Source organism: Eptesicus fuscus, chromosome 12 (assembly GCF_027574615.1).
Source record: "Eptesicus fuscus isolate TK198812 chromosome 12, DD_ASM_mEF_20220401, whole genome shotgun sequence".
In the NCBI taxonomy this organism is placed as follows: domain Eukaryota; kingdom Metazoa; phylum Chordata; class Mammalia; order Chiroptera; family Vespertilionidae; genus Eptesicus; species Eptesicus fuscus.
In genome coordinates this window covers 53,733,316-53,756,055 of record NC_072484.1, presented here as the reverse complement: position 1 = coordinate 53,756,055, position 22,740 = coordinate 53,733,316, and the positions used below count along the sequence as shown (strand labels likewise).

Genomic DNA, 22,740 nt, shown 5'->3' with positions numbered 1-22,740 from the left:
GGCAACGCCACGGAGGCGCTCCCTTCCCGTCAGCGCCAGCAGCCTCCGCGGCGGGCCCCCGCGCAGACCCCACTCCTCCGCGGCAGCCCCGAGGGCCGCCACCTCTCTGGGAGGCGGGAGGAAGGGGCGTGAACTCCCAGGAACACCCGCGTGACGTCGCACGGGCTCGAGGAGGGGCAGGTCCGGCCGCCAGCCTCCGACCCGGCCGGCGGCCCTCGGGCCCTGCCCCACCCCCAGAAAGCGCGGGCTGCCCCGAGGGGCCAGCTTTCCCTCGGCGCGTTTGGCAAGTTCGTGAGGGGAAAAGGAGAAAAGCCAGCGGCCTGGTCTTCACAGCCCGGAAGCGCGCCGGCATCCCTGCCGGCTTTCGAGAATCTAGAGGCAACCTTGGAAGCCGTGAGTAAGAGGAACCTCTTAAGAGGAACCTCCTTCCCCCCTGCCCGACCCGGAGCGCTGGGTCGGAGAGGCCACTTCCGGCCTGGAGCTGCGCGCTGACCGTGGGCACTTGGCCCTCGGCGTGGGGATGGCCGTGTGGGTCTGGGGTTGAGCAGGAGTAAGGACCAGGGCCGGGCTCAGGCTGGCTGGAGGCGAGGGAGGGAAGGCTCGCGCTCCGGGCTGCTTCTGGATCTCCCGCGTAAGCTTTGGACTTGCGTCCCCGCGCCGAGCCCGCCCCGCCCCGCCCCGCGCCTGCGCAGACGGCTGCCCGGCGCGGGCGTTGCCCCTCGCGCTTTCGGTGCCAGTCGCCCTGTCAGCCTTTGGAGAGTGCGCGGGAGGAGAGGCTGGCGGCTGAGGGTCCTGGGCAGGGAGCTTTGGGACCTCCGCTTTGCTAGTAAGAGCACCGCTCAAGTCCCTGTCCCGGTTAGGGCGCCTGAGGGACTCCAGGCGCGGCGCTTTCCTTACTTGTGTGAGAATGCGTGTGGTGTGACAGGAGATGTTTCGTCGAGTGGCTTCAGGGTGGTGGCTGACACCGCAAAGGAGGCACGGAAATGTATTCTGTCACCTCAGCCCTTGCAGCCAGGATGCAACTTGAGAGGCAAGAGGCACGTTTCTGAGCTCTTAGAGCGCACCACCGTGCGCTGAATAACGGTTCACGGACGAAAGAGATGCCAACAAAAAGTGCTGGGCGTGCAGAATAAGTTGGAGATGGTTTTGTGAGCCAGAATTTGCAAGTTTAGTATTGATGAATTGTTTGTTTGTTTTTTTGTGGGGGAGGGGAATAACTTTTTTACCACCTCTGAAAATATATTTCTTAAAAGGACACTTTTTTTTACACTATTAGATTTAAATGAATACTATTCATTTTTAAATTCATTAAAGTAACTAAAACTTTGTTTTAAACTGTTTATTTAATGGAAACAATGAATTTACCTGGTTTGGGTTACTTAGCAGTATTTTGTAGTTATTGGCATCACGACGTGAGTTCCAACTGTGACAAAGCCTTGTCCCACCGATATCACCTTATCACCTTGGAGTCAATCTCTTAAGCCTGTTTCTCCAACTCTAAAATGAAATTAATAATAGTAGCTGTTTTATGGAGTTCTGAAAATTAGGATAAAAATGAATATAGAACATCATGATTCTTGGTATATAGTGAACACTTAATAAATGACAGCTTTTTTTGACAGTAGTATTGGCCCATTGAATTATCTTTTAGGGTTAAGAAATAGAATACAAGTGTCTTTGGAAGTAAAACTGTACTAATGCAATGCACCCAGTCCCACTTTTTTTAAAAAAACGTTATGGAAATAATAAACGTACACAAGAGAGACACTCATTGTCCATCCATTGTCCAGCTTCAATTATTACCCAAGTGCAGCCCTTCTTGTTTCATCTCCCCACACAACATCCTTTTTGTCCATTTTAGCTGGAGTATTTTAAAGCAAATCTCAGAGAACATGTCAATTTACCTGTAAATACCTCTGTATATGTCTTTTTATCAGATAAAGGACTTTTTAACATGACCACATCATTATCATACCCAAGAAAATTAAAAATAATTCCCTAATATTACCTAAAAATTCAGCCTATATTCCTTTTTCACTGATTGTTTCAAAAAAGTATAGTCACAATTTTTAAAAACTTAGTAAAAGTAGTTCTATTTTTGTAGTACTTTACAGTTTAAAAAATTTGTTTTATTATTGATTGATTTTTTTTTAGAGAGAGGCAGAAATAGATAGATTTATTGTTCCACTTATTGATCATTCATTAGTTGCTACTTGTATGTGCCCTGACTGGAGATCCAACCCACAATCTCAGCCTATTGGGGACGGCACTGTAACCAGCTGAGCTACCTGGCCAGGGCTGCAGTATTTTACAGTTTACCAAGTGGATTCACACATCATCCTGCTACCTTTAGAAATATCACCTCTTATTTTAACTTCTTCATCAGCGACCTCAAGAAATGGTTAGCAAAAGACATATCAGTTTGGGTACTTGTTAGTAAGGCATTGACTAAGGAGCCAGATGTGAGGTTTAATAGACTTGTTAATCATTTTACTTTCTTAAAGGCAGCTAGTTAATGGTTTCAATTTAAGAACACATTAAAATATTTATTAATTCACTTTAACTTCTTAATAGCCTGTTGCTTCCTTCAAGGGCTATACAAATGATCAACTTTTTCACCGTTGCTCTGAGAGAGGTACAAAATACCTTTACCCTAGTTGCCTTGTTATTAAATGTTTCTGTATTCATAGATCTTTGCTGTATCTGTTTCTTGCTCACTGGCTTCATGAGAAAGCTATTCAGATACTCATATGTGTTAATACGTCAATCATCTTTCTTGTTCTTTCTTGTTCTTTCTTGTTCAAAGCCATATAATATATGTGGCTTTGTATGTATGTAGAGTGTGTGTGTGTGTGTGTGTGTGTGTGTATGTATGTGTATATATATATATATGGAATGGTTAAGTCAAGAATATTTTTTAAATATATTTTATTGATTTTTTACAGAGAGGAAGGGAGAGGAATAGAGAATTGGAAACATCAATGAGAGAGAAACATCCATCAGCTGCCTCCTGCACACCCCCCACTGGGGATGTGCCCGCAACCAAGGTACATGCCCTTGACTGGAATCGAACCTGTGACCCTTCAGTCCACAGGCCGACACTTTATCCATTGAGCCAAACCGGTTAGGGCAAGTCAAGAATATTTTAGAATGTTTTTTCATTTTTTGGTTCAATATACTGTTGCATTCTATATCAACTCAAAAGTTTAAAAAGCAGATTCTTTTAGAATGGTGTATCAATATTGATCTCTATATTAGTATCCTTTCAGTTTAACATAATCTAGGTAATTACTTTTTTCTAGGAGGAATAAGAGAAAATTTGCCTGAAAATTTAGCTTAACTAAAATCCAGATTTCTAAAACCAGGGCTTTTTTCACCATAATCATCTTTCTTCACACCCCTCTTCCCCCAAATTCTCAACATTATTGATTATAAGTCAATTAGGAAAACTGGCTGGGCTCAAATTACATAAAGGTAAATGCAGGATTTATTTATGTTGTAATCTGTCATTTCAGGTATTTCAGCTGTTCAAAGACAACTTCATACCTATATAATGTAACTGAAAAAGTCAAAAAACATTTAGGCAAGTAGAAGTGTGGAGCATATTCAAGCAAGATGAACGTCTCTGGAAGCAGTTGTGGAAGCCCTAGTTCTGCAGAGATATCTAATGACTTTAAGGATCTTTGGACAAAACTAAAGGAGTGTCACGATAAAGAAGTACAAGGTAAAATATTTTCTCCCAATACTTACCACAATAGCATTGTACTGAGACTGTAATAATAATAACTAATTTTGTCTGACAGTTCAAAGATCTAATTTTAAAGGTATCTTTACTATTATAATTTTTTGTGATACATTTTTTATGGTTAAGTTGTAGCTTATCACCTACAGACAACTACTACAGTAGGTAGCTTTTGCACAATTTATAGTTACTTGTAGTAATATATATGGTATGATGGAAAGAGCATAGAATTTTTTAACTGAATACCTGGATTTGAACAGATCATTACAGTGTAATGAAATAAGAGCTTAAAAGATTTCTATGAAATGCAATTAGTGATCAGATGATTGAGCAGTTGTGGTTAGAATGAGTATATAAATATCAGTGATTGTGTTAAAGTGTATTCCATATAAAGGAATGTTCTATTGAAGCTAAACTCAAGGTTTGATATTAAGCTTTAATATACCTATTTAATTCTGTAACTTTACTATAATACATTTTTATCATGTTTTGGAAATGCTTCATATTATATTTATTTTTTGCAATCATAGGTTTAATTCTATGCTACTTTGTAGTTTTAACATTACACTGGAGTGCCATTAAAACATAATCCACCTGAATCTGAAGTACAGTATGTGGGTCTGTGTTGGAACTTTCCTAGGGTACATTTAGTTTGGTAAAACCTCATGATAATGGACTTATTAATTAATGGGTTCTGAAAAATGAACCCAGAAATATTCTTGTAAGCCCCAGTGTACTTGGAGATAATTGTTCAAGAAATGTTTTAGGGGGCACTTATTATGTGCCAGTCCTTATGAATAAAAATGAATCATATACAGTCCTAGTTTTAAGGGATTTTGTAGTGTACCATTTTATCTGGGAATATAAAAGAACCAGGTATATTTGTTGGGGGAAGAGTGGATGATTTACTGATAGACCAAGCTTTATAATTGAATTAAGTCTAATTAACAGTATGTACTATGTTGAAGGCAAGTTGTCATCATGCCTTGTCATCATGCCTTGTCATCATACTTTGTCTTTAGGATTAAATCTAAAACTTTCATCTTTCATTGTTTACAAGTGGATGGGAATAGTGCTGAGCTGAGAATGAAGCCATGTGATGGAGTGGTTAAATCCATGAATTCTCCATCTAGACCCATGGTCGGCAAACTGCGGCTCGCAAGCCACATGCAGCTCTTTGGCCCCTTAAGTGTGGCTCTTCCACAAAATACCACGGCTTGGGCGAGTCTATTTTGAAGAAGTGGTGTTAGAAGAAGTTTAAGTTTAAAAAATTTGGCTCTCAAAAGAAATTTCAATCATTGTACTGTTGATATTTGCTCTGTTGATTAATGAGTTTGCCAACCACTGATCTAGACTACCAATATTCGAAAGCCATATCCATCACTTGAATAGAGGTGGTGACCTTGTGCAAGTACTTAACTTTATAGTGCCTCAGGTTCCTTATCTATAAAATAAAGATACTAATAATAGCTACCTCATTATATTAAACTAGAGGCCTGGTGCATGAAAATTCATGCACTGGAGCGGGGGTCCCTCAGCCCCGCCTGTCCCCTCTCACAGTCCGGGAGCCCTCAGGGGCAGGAGCCGACCCGGCAATCAGGGGAAGGTAATGCCCCATCATACCTCTGCTGCTACTACTGCCGACAGCGCAAGCCTTGGTCGGCCCTGGTTACCTGAGCCTTGGGCAGCCACCATTCAAGGCTTGCCTGCACCTCGGGCTGGCCCTGGATGGCTGGGGGCTGAGGGGACTGGGGTACTCCGGAGGCAGGCGCCCCAGCGGGGCTGAGAGGACTGGGCACCGCCATCTTGTGGCTGTAGGCACCACCATCTTTGAAGGCGTGGCAGTCAATTAGCATATTCTCTCCTTATTGGCTGTGGGCACTGCCATCTTTGAGGGCGGGGAAGTCAATTAGCATATCCCCTCTTTATTGGCTGTGGGTGCCGCCCTCTTTGTGATGGTGTGAGGGTCAATTAGCATATTCCCTCTTTATTAGATAGTACTAGAGGCCCAGTGCACAAAAATTCGTGCACTTGGTGGGGGGCGAGGGGGCTGGCCTGCACCCTCTCGCAATCCAAGAGCCCTCAGGAGATGTCCGACTGATGGCTTAGGCCTGCTCCCTGGGAGGAGCGGGCCTAAGCCATCAGTCGGACATCCTTAGCACTGCCAAGGAGGCGGGAGAGGCTCCCACCACTGCTGCTGCACTCGCAGCCATTTAGCCCAGCTTGTGGCTGAGCAGAGCTCCCCCTGTGGGAGCACACTGACCACCAGGGGGCAGCTCCTGTGTGAGCGTCTGCCCCCTGGTGGTCATAGGGTCGATTTGCATATTACCCTTTTATTATACCAGGTGCACCAGTTAATAATGCGGATTTTGTAATCAAAGAAAACATGATAATTTCAAGAGAATCATCAAAAGTGCTTTATTCAAAGTAATGTCCATCACTAGCTACACATTTCCCCCATCTTTCCGGTAATTTGTGGATACTGTCCCAATAGAACTTTTCTTGTTTTGAGGCAAACTTCATATGTTTTGAAGTGCTGCTCAGAAAGTGCATATGCCATTGATCTGAAGGAGCAAGGTCTGGTGAATACAGCGGGTGGGTTAAAACTTCCCAGGCAAGATCTTTTAACATGTCTTTAACTGGTTTTGAAATGTGTGATGGTGCATCATCATGAAGCAAAATTACTTTGCCATGTCTTCTGGCCCATTCTGGTTATTTTACGATCCAGGCATGGTTCAAATTGATTATTTGTTGTTGGTATCGATCAGTATTAACGGTTTCACAAGCTCATAATACACCACACCTTCCTGATCCCACCAAACACAGAGCATTGTCTTCTTTCTGCAGCCAGTAGGCCTTGCAGTCGATGTTGATGGTTGACCTGGATCAATCCATGATTTTGTGCATTTGGGATTCTCAAAATAAATCCACTTTTCATTGCCAGTCACGATTGGATGCAAAAAAAAGACTTTCTTTCATGCCATTGAAGCAACATTTTACTGAATGCTTTTCAGTTTTCCATTTGTCTTTCGTTCAATTGATGTGACACCCATTTTCCTTGCTTTAAAATCTTTCCCATTGCTCGTAAACGATCGGAAATTGTTTGCTGAGCAACGTTTAATCTTTCTGCAAGTTGTTTTTGAGTTTGACACCCATCTTCATCCAATAATGCTTGTAACTGTTGGTCTTCAAACTTTTTTGGTTGACCTGGACATTCTTTGTCTTTCACATAGAAATCATCACTTTAAAGCATTTAAACGGGTGTTCACAAGTATCTTGAAATGGAGCATGTTCACCATAAGCTTCCCGAAGTACAAGATAACCTTCAACAGCACTTCAAAATAAAGTAATGAATTAAAACTGCCCGCAAATGCTCTTTTTTTTGGCTCGAAATTTGACATTTTTAAGTGTAAAAATATCTAAGATGTTAACACCTTCAGAAAATTTGACATATGAAGTTTTGAAGTTTGCTATCAATACAACAAAATAGCATACATATCAAATTGCATATATATCAACACATGTGTAACTCCATCTATTGAAAAAATCCACATTAATAACCAGTACACCTGGTATAGGATAGCTTAATAAATGTAAAGCATTTGGAAGAATGTCTGGCACATAGTACACAATGTTTCTGTTAGCTGTTGCTATCATTCTGAAGCAGCAAGGATTTGTACTATCAATTCTCAGCTAGAGACAATGGGTTACTACAAAAAAAGTTGTAACAGATGTTTCACATACTGATTACTAACTATCTCCTTGGTACTTTTTTTTTGGAGGATTTCTTGGAGGAAACAAAAAGAATGACCAAAGTAATAATATGAGAAAATTTAAACTTAAATGTTTAGGAAATCTTAGAAAATTTTTACTTTCAATTTTTTTTTGGAGGGGTGATGGGGAGAAGTGAGGATACTTTAAGAAAAATTGTCATGAAATACATATACATAATATAACATCTTAGCCATTTTTAAGTGTACAGTTTAGTGGTATTAAATACATTCATAATATTGTGTAATCATCACCAACCATCCATCTCTATAATTCTTTTCATCTTGTGAAACTGAAACTCTATATCCACTAAACAATAACTCCCTGTCCAACCTTCCTCCAGCCCCTGGCAACCACTATTCTACTTTCTGTCTCTGATTTTGACGACTCCATGTACCTCATATAAGTGGAATCATACTGTGTCTTTTTTTGTGATTGGCTCTCTTTACTTAGTATAATGTACATGGATGTTGTAGCATATTTCAGAATTAACTTTCTTTTTAAGACAGAATAATTTTCCATAGTATGTACATGTCATATTTTGCTTATCCATTCATTTACTGGTGGACATTTGGGATGCGCTTATCTTTTAGCTGTTGTGAATAATATTGGTTGTTGTGAACGTGGATATACAAATATCTCTTCAAGATGTTGTTTTCAGTTATTTTGGGTATACATAGAAGTTGAATTGTTGGATCATATAGCGATTCTATTTTTGACTTTTGATGAACTTCCATACTGTTTCCCCTTGTGGCTACATTATTTTACATTCCCACCAACAATGCACAAGGGTTTCTATTTCTCTACATTCTGCCCATTTGTTATTTTCTGTTTTTCTTTTCCTTTCTTTTTTCCTCTTTCTTTCTTCCTTCCTCTCTTTCTCTTTCTCTCTCTGTGGTAGTAACATTCCTAATGGATGTGAGGTGGTATCTCATTGTGGTTTTCATTTGCATTGCCTTACTGATTAGTGATGTTGAACATCTTTTCCTGTACTTATTGGCCATTTGTATATCTGTGGATAAATGTCTATTCAAGACTTTTGCCTAATTTTTAATCAGGTTGCATTTGTTTTGTTGTTGAATTATAGGAATCCTACATAATAAAAGGCTAATATGCAAATCGACTGAACGGTGGAACGATCAGTCGCTATGATATGCACTGACCACCAGGGATTAAACGCTTAACACAGGAGTTGCCCCCAGCCTGCAGGCCACAGGCCAGCCAAGGCGGGTGCCAGCGGGGGGCACTCCACCACCACCTCCCCGCCAGTCGCCCACAGAGGGAGGCAACCAGCAGCGGCAGTGGGGGGTGGGGCCGGCCAGGGCTGGTCACCCCGCTGGTCACCCCACAGATCGACCCTGATCGCCGGCCAGGCGTAGGGACCCTACCCATGTACAAATTTCGTGCATCGGGCCTCTAGTTATTTGTATATTTTGGATATTAATCTCATTAGATATATGCTTTGAAAATATCTTCTCCCATTCTCTGGATTGTGTTTTCACTATTAATTGTGTCCTTTGATGCACAGGATATTTTAATTTTGATATAGTCCAATTTATCTCTATTTTTGTTGTTGCCTGTACTTTTGATATTATATCCAAGAAATCATTGCCATATCCAGTGTCATTAAGCTATTGCCCTATGTTTTCTTCTAATAATTTTATAGTTTTAGCTGTATGTTTAGCTCTTTGGTCCATTTTGAGTTAAAATTTGTATATGGTGTAAGGTAAGGGCCCAACTTCATTCTTTTGCATGTGGATATTTAGTTTCCCCAGCACCATTTTTTTAAAAGATTGTCCTTTCCCCATTGAATGGTTTTGGAACCCTTGTCAAAAACCATTTGGTCATATATGCAAGAGTTTATTTCTGGGCTCTATTCTATTCCATTGATCTATATGTCTGTCTTTATGCCAGTACCACAGTTTTGATTACTGTTGCTTTTTATTACATTTTGAAATCAGAAGGTATGTGACCTTCAACTTTATTCTTCGTTTTCAAGATTGTTTTGGCCATTCGGAGTCCCTTAAGATTCCCTATGATTTTTAGGACAGATTTTTCTATTTCTGCAGAAAACATCATTGGGATTTTGATAGAGATAGCATTGAATCTGTAGATCTCTTTAAGTAATATTGACATTTTAATAGTAAGTCTTCCAGTCTATGAACAGGAAGTGTCTTTCCATTTATTTATGTTTTTAATTTGTTTTAGCAACACTGTAGCTTTTATTTTATAAATCTTTCATCTCCCTGGCTAAGCTTATCCCTTATTATTTTATTCTTTTGGATGATATTTAAAATGGAATTGGTGGTGCTTGTTTTTTGTGTGTATGTGTTTTTTAATTTTTACTTATTGATTTTAGAGAGAGGAAGGAAAAGAGAGACATACATTCATTGTTCCACTTATTTATGCATTCATTAGTTGATTCTTGTATGTGCCCTGCTGACTGGTGATCGAACCCACAACCTTGGCATATTGGGATGACAATCTAAAGAAGTGAGATATCTGGCCAGGGCTGAAATTGTTGTTTTTAATTTCCTTTTCAGATTGTTCATTGTGAGTCTATAGAAACACCACTGATTTTTACATGTTGACTTTGTATCCTGCAACTTTGCTGAAAGTCTTCATTTCTTAATTGTAGTTTTTGAAGTCCTAGCTAAGATAAACATTAGAAACGCTGTAATTTTTTTTATGAAAAGTTGGAATTTAACCACCTTTACTACTTCACCCACATCCTTTACTGCTCTATTATGCTCATTCTTTGATAGATTATTCTGATCCATGTTTCTTTTAAAAAACTCAACATACAGGATTGCTAATGCAGTCAGTATAGTAGTGTTCATTTAGAAATTCAGATATCAGTGGAGTTACTATTGTTTTATCTGTTTTTTTAAACTTAAGCTTTTTTTCTAAAAATGTCAAAATACAAAATAAGCAGTGAAAAGTTATCCCTCTCCCCCACCCACACATACAGGTAACTGCTTTTATTATTTGTGTGTGTGTTCATCTCTGTTCTTTTCTAATTTAAAGTTTAATATTTTTTATTTTAGAAATATTACACATATAAAAAACTGAAGAAAATAGTATAATGAACTATATACCCATCACTCAAATTCAACCATTGTCAGTACATGGCCAGTCTTGTTTTACCTATATTCCATGTACTTCTCTATCCCTCTTCCACTCAGTTATTTTGAAGTCTCTAACATAATTTCATCTATAAATACTTAAGTATAGTTCAGTAATCTTTTCTAACAAAAACAAAATGCCATTATCATACTAACAAAACAGATTCTCCAGTATCATCTAATATTTAGTAGATGATAGTGTTCAAATGTCCCACTTAATCTAAAATGTCTTTTTTTAGTCGGTTTGTTCAAATCTGTACTTAAAAGACATCTCCATGTTGTATTTGGTTAATAAATCTATTGATTTTTTTCAGTGTAGTTTCAAATTTGTTGTTAGTAATAAAGATCTAATTTTAAATAGGTATTCTTTCAGTCATATGTCCAGGGACAAATACAAATATTTATAGTAATTCTGCTCTTTAGTTGATTACACTATTTTCTCTCAGAAAATCTGTGGTGAAACATTGAAGAAAGATTCTGAGTTTGAGTACTATTTAGTCATTCATTCAGTAGCAGTTACTGAGAATACAATAGTGAAGAAGACACGGTAGGTTTTGTAGGCATTGTATTCATTTTCTTTAGGAAAATATTTGTACACTGTAATTATATGGTGAAATGATAGCAAAAATAAGCCAGTTACAAGACTGTCCTGGTAACACTGATAACAACATTATAATCAGCTACATGTATATTTTATAAAACCGGGAAGGAATACACCAATAGTGAACTTACAGAAAGAGAGACTAAAAAAGCAATCCCATTTACCATCGCACCAAAAAAATTAAGATACCTAGGAATAAACTTAACTAAGGAGGTAAAAGACCTATACGCGGAAAACTACAGGACACTGAAAAAAGAGATAGAGGAAGACGTAAACAGATGGAAGAACATACCATGTTCATGGATTGGTAGAATCAACATCATTAAAATGTCCATACTACCCAAAGTAATCTACAGATTCAATGCACTCCCCATCAAAATACCAATAGCATATTTCACAGACCTAGAAAGAATTCTCCAAAAATTCATCTGGAATAAAAAAAGACCCCAAATAGCCACAGCAATCCTGAGAAAGAAGAATAAAGTAGGAGGGATCTCAATACCAGATTTCAAGCTGTATTACAAAGCCACTGTTCTCAAAACAGCCTGGTACTGGCACAAGAACAGACATATAGATCAATGGAACAGAATTGAGAATCCAGATATCGACCCAAACCACTATGCTCAATTAATATTTGACAAAGGAGGCATGAACATACAATGGAGTCAAGACACTCTCTTCAATAAATGGTGTTGGGAAAATTGGACACACACATGCAAAAAAATGAAACTAGATCACCAACTTACACCATACACAAAAATAAACTCAAAATGGATACAGGACTTAAACATAAGACGGGAAACCATAAAAATACTAGAGGAATCCACAGGCAATAAAATCTCAGACATATGCCACAAGAACTTCTTCACTGACACTGCCCCTAGGGCAATGGAAGCTAAAGAGAAAATTAACAAATGGGACTACATCAAAATAAAAAGCTTTTTTACAGCAAAAGAAACCATCAACAAAACAACAAGAAAGCCCACTGCATGGGAGAACATATTTGCAAATGCTATCACTGATAAAGGTTTAATCTCCAACATCTACAGGCAGCTTATGCAACTTAATAAAAGGAAGATAAATGATCCAATAAAAAAATGGGCAACGGACCTAAACAGAATATTTTCAAAAGAAGACAGAAGGAAGGCCAAGAGACACATGAAAACATGCTCAAAGTCACTTATTATCCGAGAGATGCAAATCAAAACAACAATGAGGTACCATCTCACACCTGTCAGAATGGCTATCATCAACAAATCAACAAACGACAAATGTTGGCGAGGATGCGGAGAAAAAGGAACCCTCGTGCACTGCTGGTGGGAATGCAGACTGGTGCAGCCACTGTGGAGAACAGTATGGAGTTTCCTCAAAAAACTGAAAATGGAACTCCCATTTGACCCAGTAATCCCACTCCTGGGAATATATCCGAAGAAACTAGAAACACCAATCAGAAAGGATATATGCACCACTATGTTCATAGCAGCACAATTTACAATAGCTAAGATTTGGAAACAACCTAGATGCCCATCAGCAGATGAGTGGATTGAAAACTGTGGTACATCTACACAATGGAATACTATGCTGCCATAAAAAAAGAAGGAATTCTCATCATTTGCAGCAACCTGGATGGAATTGGAGAACATTATGCTAAGTGAAATAAGCCAGTCAATGAAAGAAAAATACCACATGATCTCACTCATTTATGGATAATAAAGAACATTATAAACTAATGAACAAAAAGATAGATACAGAGATAGTAAAGCAACAAACAGACTTTCAAATTACAGGGGGAAAGGGAGAGGTGGGGGAGATAAGAAATCAAACGAAGGACTTGTATGCATGCATATAAGCATAAACAATGGACGCAAAACTCTGGGGGGTGAGGGCATGTATGGGTGTGCGGTGGGGGGGTAATGGTAAGATATGTACACATATAATACCTCAATAAAAAAAAAAATTTGAAAAAAAAAAAAAAAAACGGGAAGGAATAAACAATGTCTCCCAACTTCTGTCAAAGAGCAGCAGTATCTTCCTTTTAGTGTATAATACTGTGACCTCAGCATGTAGGCTTACCAATAAGAACAGCTTTAAGTTCAAACAGCTATTATAGGAGCTACAGATTATATATATAAAGCTTATTCTTTGTGACCTGGAAGTGAAGCAAATGCAATATTTTGAAATAATTTAAATAGGACCAGGTGTACTTGAGTTTTTATTAAACATTTGATAGAGGAGTATTAGTATTCTGCCATCTTCAAGTATAAGGTTAAATTCTTTATCCTTCATATAATTATATTCTGTTGTTTTATAACTGGTTATAAAACGATCATTAAATTTTTATTATGCAGAGTCCCTATCTTACTCATCTTTACATCCCCGTAGGTAAAAGTGCTTGGCACATATTAAAAATCAGTAAAAGGTATCTGAATGAATTGCATAGTTTATAACTGGATCAATGAAACATTTTCTTAAATATCAGTTTTTAAAGTCCCCAAATGTATGAAAATATCAAAATTATATATCTGTCTAAAACTCAGAAATACTCTACTACTATTTATTTTAAATTTTCTATTTTTAGAAAATATTGTAGAAAGTTGAGAAAGGAAAATTAAGTCACCATTCTATAGAATGACATTTGTTTATTCTTTCCTAGTTTTAAAAGATATACATGTAGCTTATTGTATTGTGATTAGTGTACATAATGTTTTATACTTGCTTATTTTTGCTGTTATTTTTACTATTTTCCTAAACCGTGCTTATTTGTCATGTTGCACATCATTGTCATTTTAGAATTTTTATACATGCCACTTAAAACTGAGCCAGTTTTACTTTTAAGCTCTTAACAGGGAAAACATGTTCATCAGATTTCATCATGTTTCTTGGTGTTTCAGGGCCTTAAGGAGACTTCTATTTTATGAGGAAACATCAAGAAAATAAATAATACGCTGTTTGATAAGAAAAATATGCCATATTCATTAGATTATAGAACATGTAAAATGCACAAAGGTTACCTAGTATGTAATTTTTAAAAATTGTACTCTTTGTAAACTATTATAGTTTTCACACTCCCAGGTGAGTTTATAATCACTGAAAAACTTTAGGGAGGAATACAGCAGTTGTTGGTATTTGATTAATATCCATGTGCTTTATGAATGGTAGATGTTGGATATATATTTGAGCTAATGACAGAAGATAATCTCTGGTACATTAAAATATATTGGTCAGGGTATTTTTTTCCATTTACGTATTATATTATTTAAAAGCATTTTGGTTGGGGCTAGGCAAATTTGCTGAGAGCAGGATTTTTTAAAGAGTCCTTTGTCAATGTGTTTCACATAGTTCCATATAAAATTAGATCCTCCTACTATATGATAACATCAAAGACATGCCTGAAGGGTACTTCTTTTTTTTTTAAGGTGGGTGATCCACTTGGAGAAACCAATATAAGAGGCTATTTGAAAGACATCAAACATGAACTTGTCCAGACTTTGCAGGTTTTGAAGTATATATAGGAATCAAAATTGACTCATTACTTTTAAACCTAATGTCAGTTTAAAAAAAGAAAGAAAATGTTACAAATGGCAGTAATTGAGATATATAATTTTTACTTAGGCATCCAAGAAAGTCTACCCATAGGAACTTAGATCCATCTGAATACCTGCCATGTGTATCTTGAGCTTTCTTTTTTCTCACTTGACCAAAACATAATAAACTGGTAGCAAAAACATATATACAAGGCAGTACGTACACTGATCACAAGAATATAATAAGCTGCGTGCATTTCTTTTAAAACTGGGAAATAATAAAGTGTTTCAACTTCTATTGAAGAATTGCAATATGCTAAACAGACTGTTTTTGTTGGAAATTCTAGAGATATTTGTGACTGAGGTTTTTTAATCTTTTATCTTTAGGATAATAGTGTCCTTTCATGATTGTTCCTTCTAATGTCTTATGTTCCTTTTGTGACAAATGCTGGTGGTGGGTGTCAGGGTTACACACAAATTCTTGTTGATAATACATAGTCTTTATGCTTTGAATTCAGAATTAATGTTTCAATAGAATTTAATAGAAATTTCAGAATTCTTTAAATTTTAAAAGTTTTAATAAAATGTTCATTTGGATACTTTTTTTGTTTTTGTTTTTTGGCCTTTTTAACCCTTCCCGTATCAAGTTTATTATTTAAAAGCAAAATGATAAATATTATTAAAATTTTAAAGCAAAATAAAAACAATAATTAAGTGGGGGGGGGGGCGGGGGGCGGGCGGGTTGGAGCCCCTTTGAAGAAATGGGAAGGTATGGAGGTTCTAATATGATAGGGTAAATATTTCTTGATTCAGTTTTGGATTCCTCCTTTTATTGTCATAGCTGTTTCCTCAAAAATTTCAAAAAGATTTTTGGATAATTTTCATATTAAGACTACACAAATTAACAATGAAAGGAATTGCATGTAATTTTGGTTCATAACTTCAGTGTCCTCATTATTAAGAATACTATCAGTAAAAAAAAAAGAGAATACCAGTATCAGTAACTCTCAAATATGTTATTTTTTTCATTTGCATCAACATTCATAAATTCAGTAAAATCCACAAAAATTTATTTAACCTTTTTGAGGTAATTAAATCTTAAGAGCAAGCTAAGCACACCTTAAATATGACTGCATCTCATAAAGAATTTTTACTTTGGAGTTGAAATAATTAGGCATTACAGAAATATCAGTAGTAGAATTTTTGGTAGAAGTTAAATTACTTGGGCTATATATATCAAGCCACTATTTGTCAAGAAAGATGTTATTAAGCTTATAATTCAAAACCATAACTTGTTTAAAATGACAGTACATACATTAAATATGGTCTTTTCTGGATTGAGAATTAATATAAGTAAAATTAACAGCAATGATTTTATTTGGAATTCTTCCCTCATTTCTAAATTCTTTCTTAAATTTGTTTTGTGTGTTATAACTATACAAATGGGCTCTTAATTTTCATTTCCTCCAAAATTCACATAGGAGTTGGGTGTAGGGTTAATTGTAGTACAGTGCTTAGTCTTTTGAGCGCTCTTTCCTCAATGGGTGTCTCAGGTTGCCAGTGTTAAAATCCCAAATACTTTGTTGAACAGACTACTTGTTCATACAGGAGCTGCATTGTTGTATAGCCTCATTCCTTCCAATGGGTGTGGAGCAGGATTAAAGCACACTTTATAGGGGTTCTAATTGTAGATGCCTAATTGACTTGATGAATAGCAAATGCTAAAATTTAAACACACACATACATATACACACATAAACCTGTTTCAGGGCTGATCTGCATGACAGAACAAATGCCTCACAGGTGTTGAATGCTTACAAGATAAAAGAGTAGTCGTTCTATATTTCCTAAGAATTTTCTTTTGAAGTTTATATGGATTTTCTATCTTATTGTTTCTTTTTTTTAATAGTTCTTGGCAAGAATCCATTTTATCTTTGGGAGCACTTTTCACTTCTAAAGGCAGACCTGAGTTTTTGCCGAAATTAAAAAAGGAAAGAAAATCTGTCAAAAAGTAAAATTTCACGTACTTTGGGAAGGGAAGAAGAGAATTAAAAACTGAGAACTGTAGTCTTTGGCCTAGTAGGGTCACAAGTCCTTTTCTTAATTCTTCAAGAATGATTTGATGTTTTAAGGTCTCAAGAGGTTTTCATCATTACCTGATAAAGAAGGAAGCTTCTCAAGCTAGGAACTTGACAGCCAGATGGAAATTTTTTTTAAATAAAAATAATAATAATAAATGATCACACCAGTTTTCTTTAACATTCTTAAAATTTTTTTCCCTTTATTATGTATATTTTAACAATGTTCCAACTCGCTTAGGACAATTATTTTTCATAATTTTTTTAGCTCTTTATAGATTTATATGTAATTGTAAGAAACAATACAGCCTGGCCAATATGGCTCAGTGGTTGAGCATCGACCTATGTATCAGGAGGTCACAGATTCCTGGTCAGGGCACATGTCTGGGTTGTGAGTTTGATCCCCACAGAGGGGTGGGGGGCATTTAGGAGGCAGCCGATCAATGTTTCTCTCTCATCATTTATGTTTCTATCTCTCTCTCCCCCTCTCCCTTCCTCTCTGAAATCAATACAAATATTTTTTTAACATTTTTAAAAATTGATTTCAGAGAGGAAGGTAGAGGGAGATAGAGATGGAAACATTAATGATGAGAGAGAATCATTGATCAGCTGCCTCCTGTACACTCCCCTCCCCCTCCCCCCACTGTGGGGATGGAGCCCACAACCCAGGCACGTGCCCTTGACTGGAATTGAACCCAGGACCCTTCAGTCGGCAGGCCAATGCTCTGTCCACTGAGCCAAACCAGCTAGGGCCAATAAAAAAATTTTTTTAATATATTTTATTGATTTTTTACAGAGAGGAAGGGAGAGGGATAGAGAGCCAGAAACATAGATGAGAGAGAAACATCAATCAGCTGCCTCCTGCACACCCCCCACCGGGGATGTGCCCGCAACCAAGGTACATGCCCTTGACCAGAATCGAACCTGGGACCTTTCAGTCCGCAGACCGACGCTCTATCCACTGAGCCAAACCAGCTAGGGCTAAAAATATTTTTTTAAGAAATATCTTATACCTTTTACCCAGTTTCTCCCAATGTTAGCATCTTGTATAACTATAGTGCAATATCACAACCAAGAAATTGACATTGATACAATCTACCAACCTTTTTCAGATTCCATCAATTTTAATGCACCTACATGTGTGTGTTTGTGTGTATGTATTTAGTTCTATGCAATTTAATCACATGTGCAGATTCTTGTGACTATCCTCATGCCACCCTTTTAAGTACCCAGCACTTTCTACTACACTTCCAACTTCTGGCCACCATAATCTGTTCTCCATTTCTATCATTTTGTCATTTTAAAAATATATATATAAAAGCCCAGCAACTGGAATGACAGAATGACTGGAACGACCAGAATGACAGGTGGCTATAATCTGGGCCCTGATAGGCCCCTTAATCTGGGCCCTAATCAACCCCCCTGGCCCCTAACACCCTGATCAGGGGTAGGGCCAACCGGCCAACTGCCCATGGCCCCTCCCCCCCACTGGCCCAACCTGATGTACCCCCATCGGGGCAGGCTGGCCTGACCCCACCTGTGTACAAATTTGTGCACCAAGTCTCTAGTATTATATAAGTGAAATAATATAGGATGTACCCTTTGAGATGGGCTTTTATTTTTTACTCACCATAATTTTCTTGTGATCCATCCAAGTCGTTGCATATATAAACACTTCATTCCTTTTTATTGCTAAGTTGTACAAGGTTGCACCACAGTTTTTGTTTTTGTTTGTTTGTTTGTTTGTTTTAAACAACTCGTGCATTCAAGGACATTTGGGATGTTTCTTGTGTTTGGCTATTATGACTGAAATTGCTGTGAACATTTGATTATAAGTTTATTCATAACATTTTATTTATTCAAATTATAGGCCATAGAAATGAGGATAAAATGTATCAATAGCAGGTAGATATTTCCTAGAGGTGAAATTTGAGATATAGGGCAAAAGTATAATGCAAAAAAAGTTCTCCAGAGTCTCTATTTTTTTTCATAATATCTGGTTTTCCTGGCATGATAACATTTCACTTGGGTTGATAAGAAGAGGTGATGTCCATATCAGTATCTTTGGACTTTTAACTCCATCCCTAGTCAGCACCATGGAAGGAGAAATGGTAGGGAAATATACAGGTTTATTTTTAAAACTCTTATTTGTATTAAATTATGTGGTTCAAACAATAAAATTAAACAGGTAATGAAAAATCTTGTTCTTAGACGTGACAAATTTATTAATGTTTCTATACACATTATATGGAAAACTTTTCTAAATGTATAACACTAGAATCCATAAACTACCAAAGACAAATAGTAAACTTTATATTTTTAGAAATCAGTCAACTAATAACTATTTATTGGAAACTAACTCTGCCCCAGGTAAAGTAAATTCTTGAGTAGAGATAGACTTTTTAAACTTTCTAAGCATTATTTTTAAAAGTAAATAAAGTATCCACAATTGGCAAAATTATAGAATAGTAAATAGATTGATTTAGGTACCAGAGAAAGTACATACAGAAGCTTTTCCCCTTTTTCTGATAATCACATTGCAGCAAATAGCACAAAAAAGCCATACAGTTTAGTGTTGCTAAATATAATTAATATTTTTATTTAATTTTAATAGCTGTATATTATTCCATTAAGTGGTTATACCATATTTTACCTAAACATGTTCCTATTTGAAGCATTTTATATTGCTATAAATTGTTGTTGGTTTTTTTTGTTAATCCTCACCTGAGGATATTTTTTCATTGATTTTTAGGGAGAGTGGGAGGGAGAGGAGAGACAGAAAAACATCTATGCAAGAGAGACACATCTATTGGTTGCCGCCCATACACGCCCTGACCAGGTCTTGGATCGAACCCGAAGTGGAGGTACATGCCCTTGACCAGAATCAAACCTGGGGCCCTTCAGTTTGTGGGCCAGCCCTTTATCCACTGAGCCAAACCAGCTAGGGCTACTATTCTTTATGACTATGAGTTTTTCTATAATTTGTATTATATTCTTAGGTTAGAATCCAAGATGTAAGATACTGATTTTTTTTTCCAAGTCCTGTTACATATTGCTAAACTGCTTTCCAAAAGAATTGTGTCAATTTATAATATCTCCAGCAAAGTATGGGAGTATGTTTTACAATGCTTTTATCAACCTTGGGTATTAAAATTTTGCTAATTTGTTTTGGTTTGGATTACACTTAGTTGCTAGTGATGTTGGATATTTTTTATGTTCGTTTAATAGCTGTTTTTCTCTTTTTATTTATTATTTCTAAAAATTTGAAATGTCACTCTATTTTGCCTATACCTTCTTTCCAGTTTCAATGCCCACAACCTGCTTCCTTCACAGTAACTATCCAATTTCCATATGCAGTGCTTTTCTCTTGTTTTGTGTCAGACTCAATTAAAATTAAAAATAGATATAACATATCTTGATTTAAAACACTAGTGCCCTTCGTTAAATATTTCTCATAAACAACTTTGCTTCTAGTCCAGGACTTCCTGCCACAATCTATTTTAATCCCAGAAGACTTGAGCCTACATAAGCACTATTTCTGTTAGCAAATATATAGGCTGTGTCAGAACATAGACCTTCATTTATATTGAACATCTAATTATATGCTTGCCCTTGCTTTTAAAAAGCAAATAACTCACTTTAGGTGAAGAAAATTTCCTTCTAGTTGACTATCATATAGTAGTCTAAAAGCAATAATGTTACATGTATACTTTTGTGACCTCAGGGTGTAATGTAAGTAAGGGAAATAACTCTCTTCAAACTAATGGGACCTGGCTCATTATTCAGAGGCCAGGGTCAAGTGACTTATTTAGTGTAGCATTAGACTCATAAAATTTTTTAGATTAACTGCTTTAGAAATGGTAAAATGTATAAATAAAACAATATGGTTTTTTTCCATTTTATTTTTCAGGTTTACAAGTAAAAGTAACCAAACTGAAAAAGGAACGAATTTTGTAAGTATCAACATATAACACTAATATCTTATTTATAAAGTAATTGATACAGATGTCCTGTTTGACCTCAGTGTCTTATTGACCTCAGTGTCTTATTTATAAGGAAATTAGATTTGCTTAGTGTGGCTAGTTGACAGCAAGTTTTTTAAACTTCCAAAGTAAAAAGTATATCTTGATTTTTAGTATAGTCTTAGTTAATATTTTCACATATTTATATTTTAATACAATTTTGGTATATAATCTTTTTTCCATAAAGTATTTATTAAGATGGGAAACTATCTGTAAACTCATTTTGATCTGTCAACAGCATTATTTTCTCAACTGTGATTAACACCTGGAATTTGAAATACTACAGGAAGGGAAACAGAATAGTTCTGGGATTTCTAAGCTCATATAAGAAATGGGAACTAGCCCTAGCTGGTTTTGATCAGTGGATAGAACATCAATCAGCCTGCGGACTGAAGGGTCCTGGGTTCGATTCCAGTCAAGGGCATATGTTGGGGTTGCGGGCTCAATCCCAGTGTAGAGCATGCAGGAAGCAACCAATCAGTGACTCTCTTGTCATTGATGTTTCTCTCTCTCTCCCTCTCTCTTCCTCTTAAAAATCAATAAAAAATATATTTAAAGAAATGGGAACTAAATATTCTACATCCCTTTTAATTGGTTCAAAATTACCAGTGGCTCTGAATTGTTTTGGTTGTTAAGCCCAGAATCAGATCTGATTATCTAAGTCAAGAGCAGATTTTTACTCACAGTTCTATAGAGCTTCCACATTCAGGAACCTGAAACAGGCATATAGTAGAATATAATACTTAATAACAAAAATTAATGTCATTGTGACTAATATTGCATTTGCTTTATGGTATATACCAGTGGGTCTCAGTTACTTCATATTCCTAAAGCTTCCAAGGCTGTAGCCAAAAGCTAGAGTTTGCCAATCACCCATCAAACACACCTAGTTGTTTTTGCCATTATAATCTGAAAATGAAAATTGCAGTTTTTCTTTACACCTAGAAAGTCATGTTAGAAGATGACTTAGATTCAAAAATATAAAATCATAAATTTTTTAAACAGTTCTTTTGAAGAATAATTTTATGATTCTCCTTAGTGACATTTTAAAATGTTTTGCATTGTTGAAAGTGTATATATGTTCTTATCTTAAATATTAAAAATTTTTTTTAAAGATTTTTAAATTGATTTTGAGAGAGAGAGAGAGAGAGAGAGAGAGAGAGAGAGAGAGAGAGAGAAACATCAATGTGATAGTGAAAGATCAATGGGTTGCCTCCTATCTCCTATACGCCCTCCCACCCCCCGAGGGCTCGAGTCCACAACCCTGGGCATATGCCCCAACCAGGAATTGAACTGGCAACACCTCTGTGCATGGGATGATGTCCAACCAACTGAGCCACATTGGCCAGGGCAAAGATATTTTTTTAAACATCATTATTCATAGAATAGTCCATTTCTCTGTTTCTGTGGTAGAGTTATGTTTAGTTTCTACAACAGAGAAATGTTTCTTTACTTACAGAGGAAATTAGAGAAATTATTTCTGAGTAGTAAATTTAGGATGTGCATCTTATTAGTTAGGATAATTTCTTACTGTGAGAAAAAAAACCACCAGATGTGACTTTTACAGTAAGGAAAACATTCTTTCACATAAAAGGCCCAAAGTTGGGAGATTCTAGAACTGCTTATTCAATGACTCAGAAATCATCAAAGACTCAGGTTATTTCTGTCTTTTCTATTCTCTGCCACCTTTAGTGTTTTGGCTTGTCCTATTAGCTTTCATTGCAGAATGTCAAGATGGCCATCATCATCTAGTTACCACTTGCAGATCCTCCTTGTGTTCCTTCCCACTAATTATAAAAGTTTGTCAGAAGCAGCCCCCAGTGGACTGAACTCTGACTCAGTGATGATTATTGTGGGCTCATTCCTAAATAGTAGCT

General features: G+C 36.8%; 1 protein-coding gene across 3 annotated transcripts in view; it reads left to right on the top strand.

The window, feature by feature from the left end:
* Window positions 1-110: 110 nt before the first annotated feature.
* RBBP8 (RB binding protein 8, endonuclease) overlaps window positions 111-22,740 on the top strand; it is a 70,341-nt gene continuing 47,711 nt past the window's right edge. For 2 of the 3 annotated variants that reach the window (XM_054723981.1, XM_054723983.1), the window contains exons 1-3: window positions 111-393; window positions 3,516-3,724; window positions 20,752-20,794. In XM_054723981.1, the coding sequence (XP_054579956.1) occupies window positions 3,616-3,724; window positions 20,752-20,794 (152 nt within the window). In that variant the 5' untranslated portion in view covers window positions 111-393; window positions 3,516-3,615. Of the gene's footprint in view, window positions 394-749; window positions 827-3,515; window positions 3,725-20,751; window positions 20,795-22,740 lie in introns of those variants that run through there. The other variant, XM_054723982.1, reaches the window with a different exon arrangement.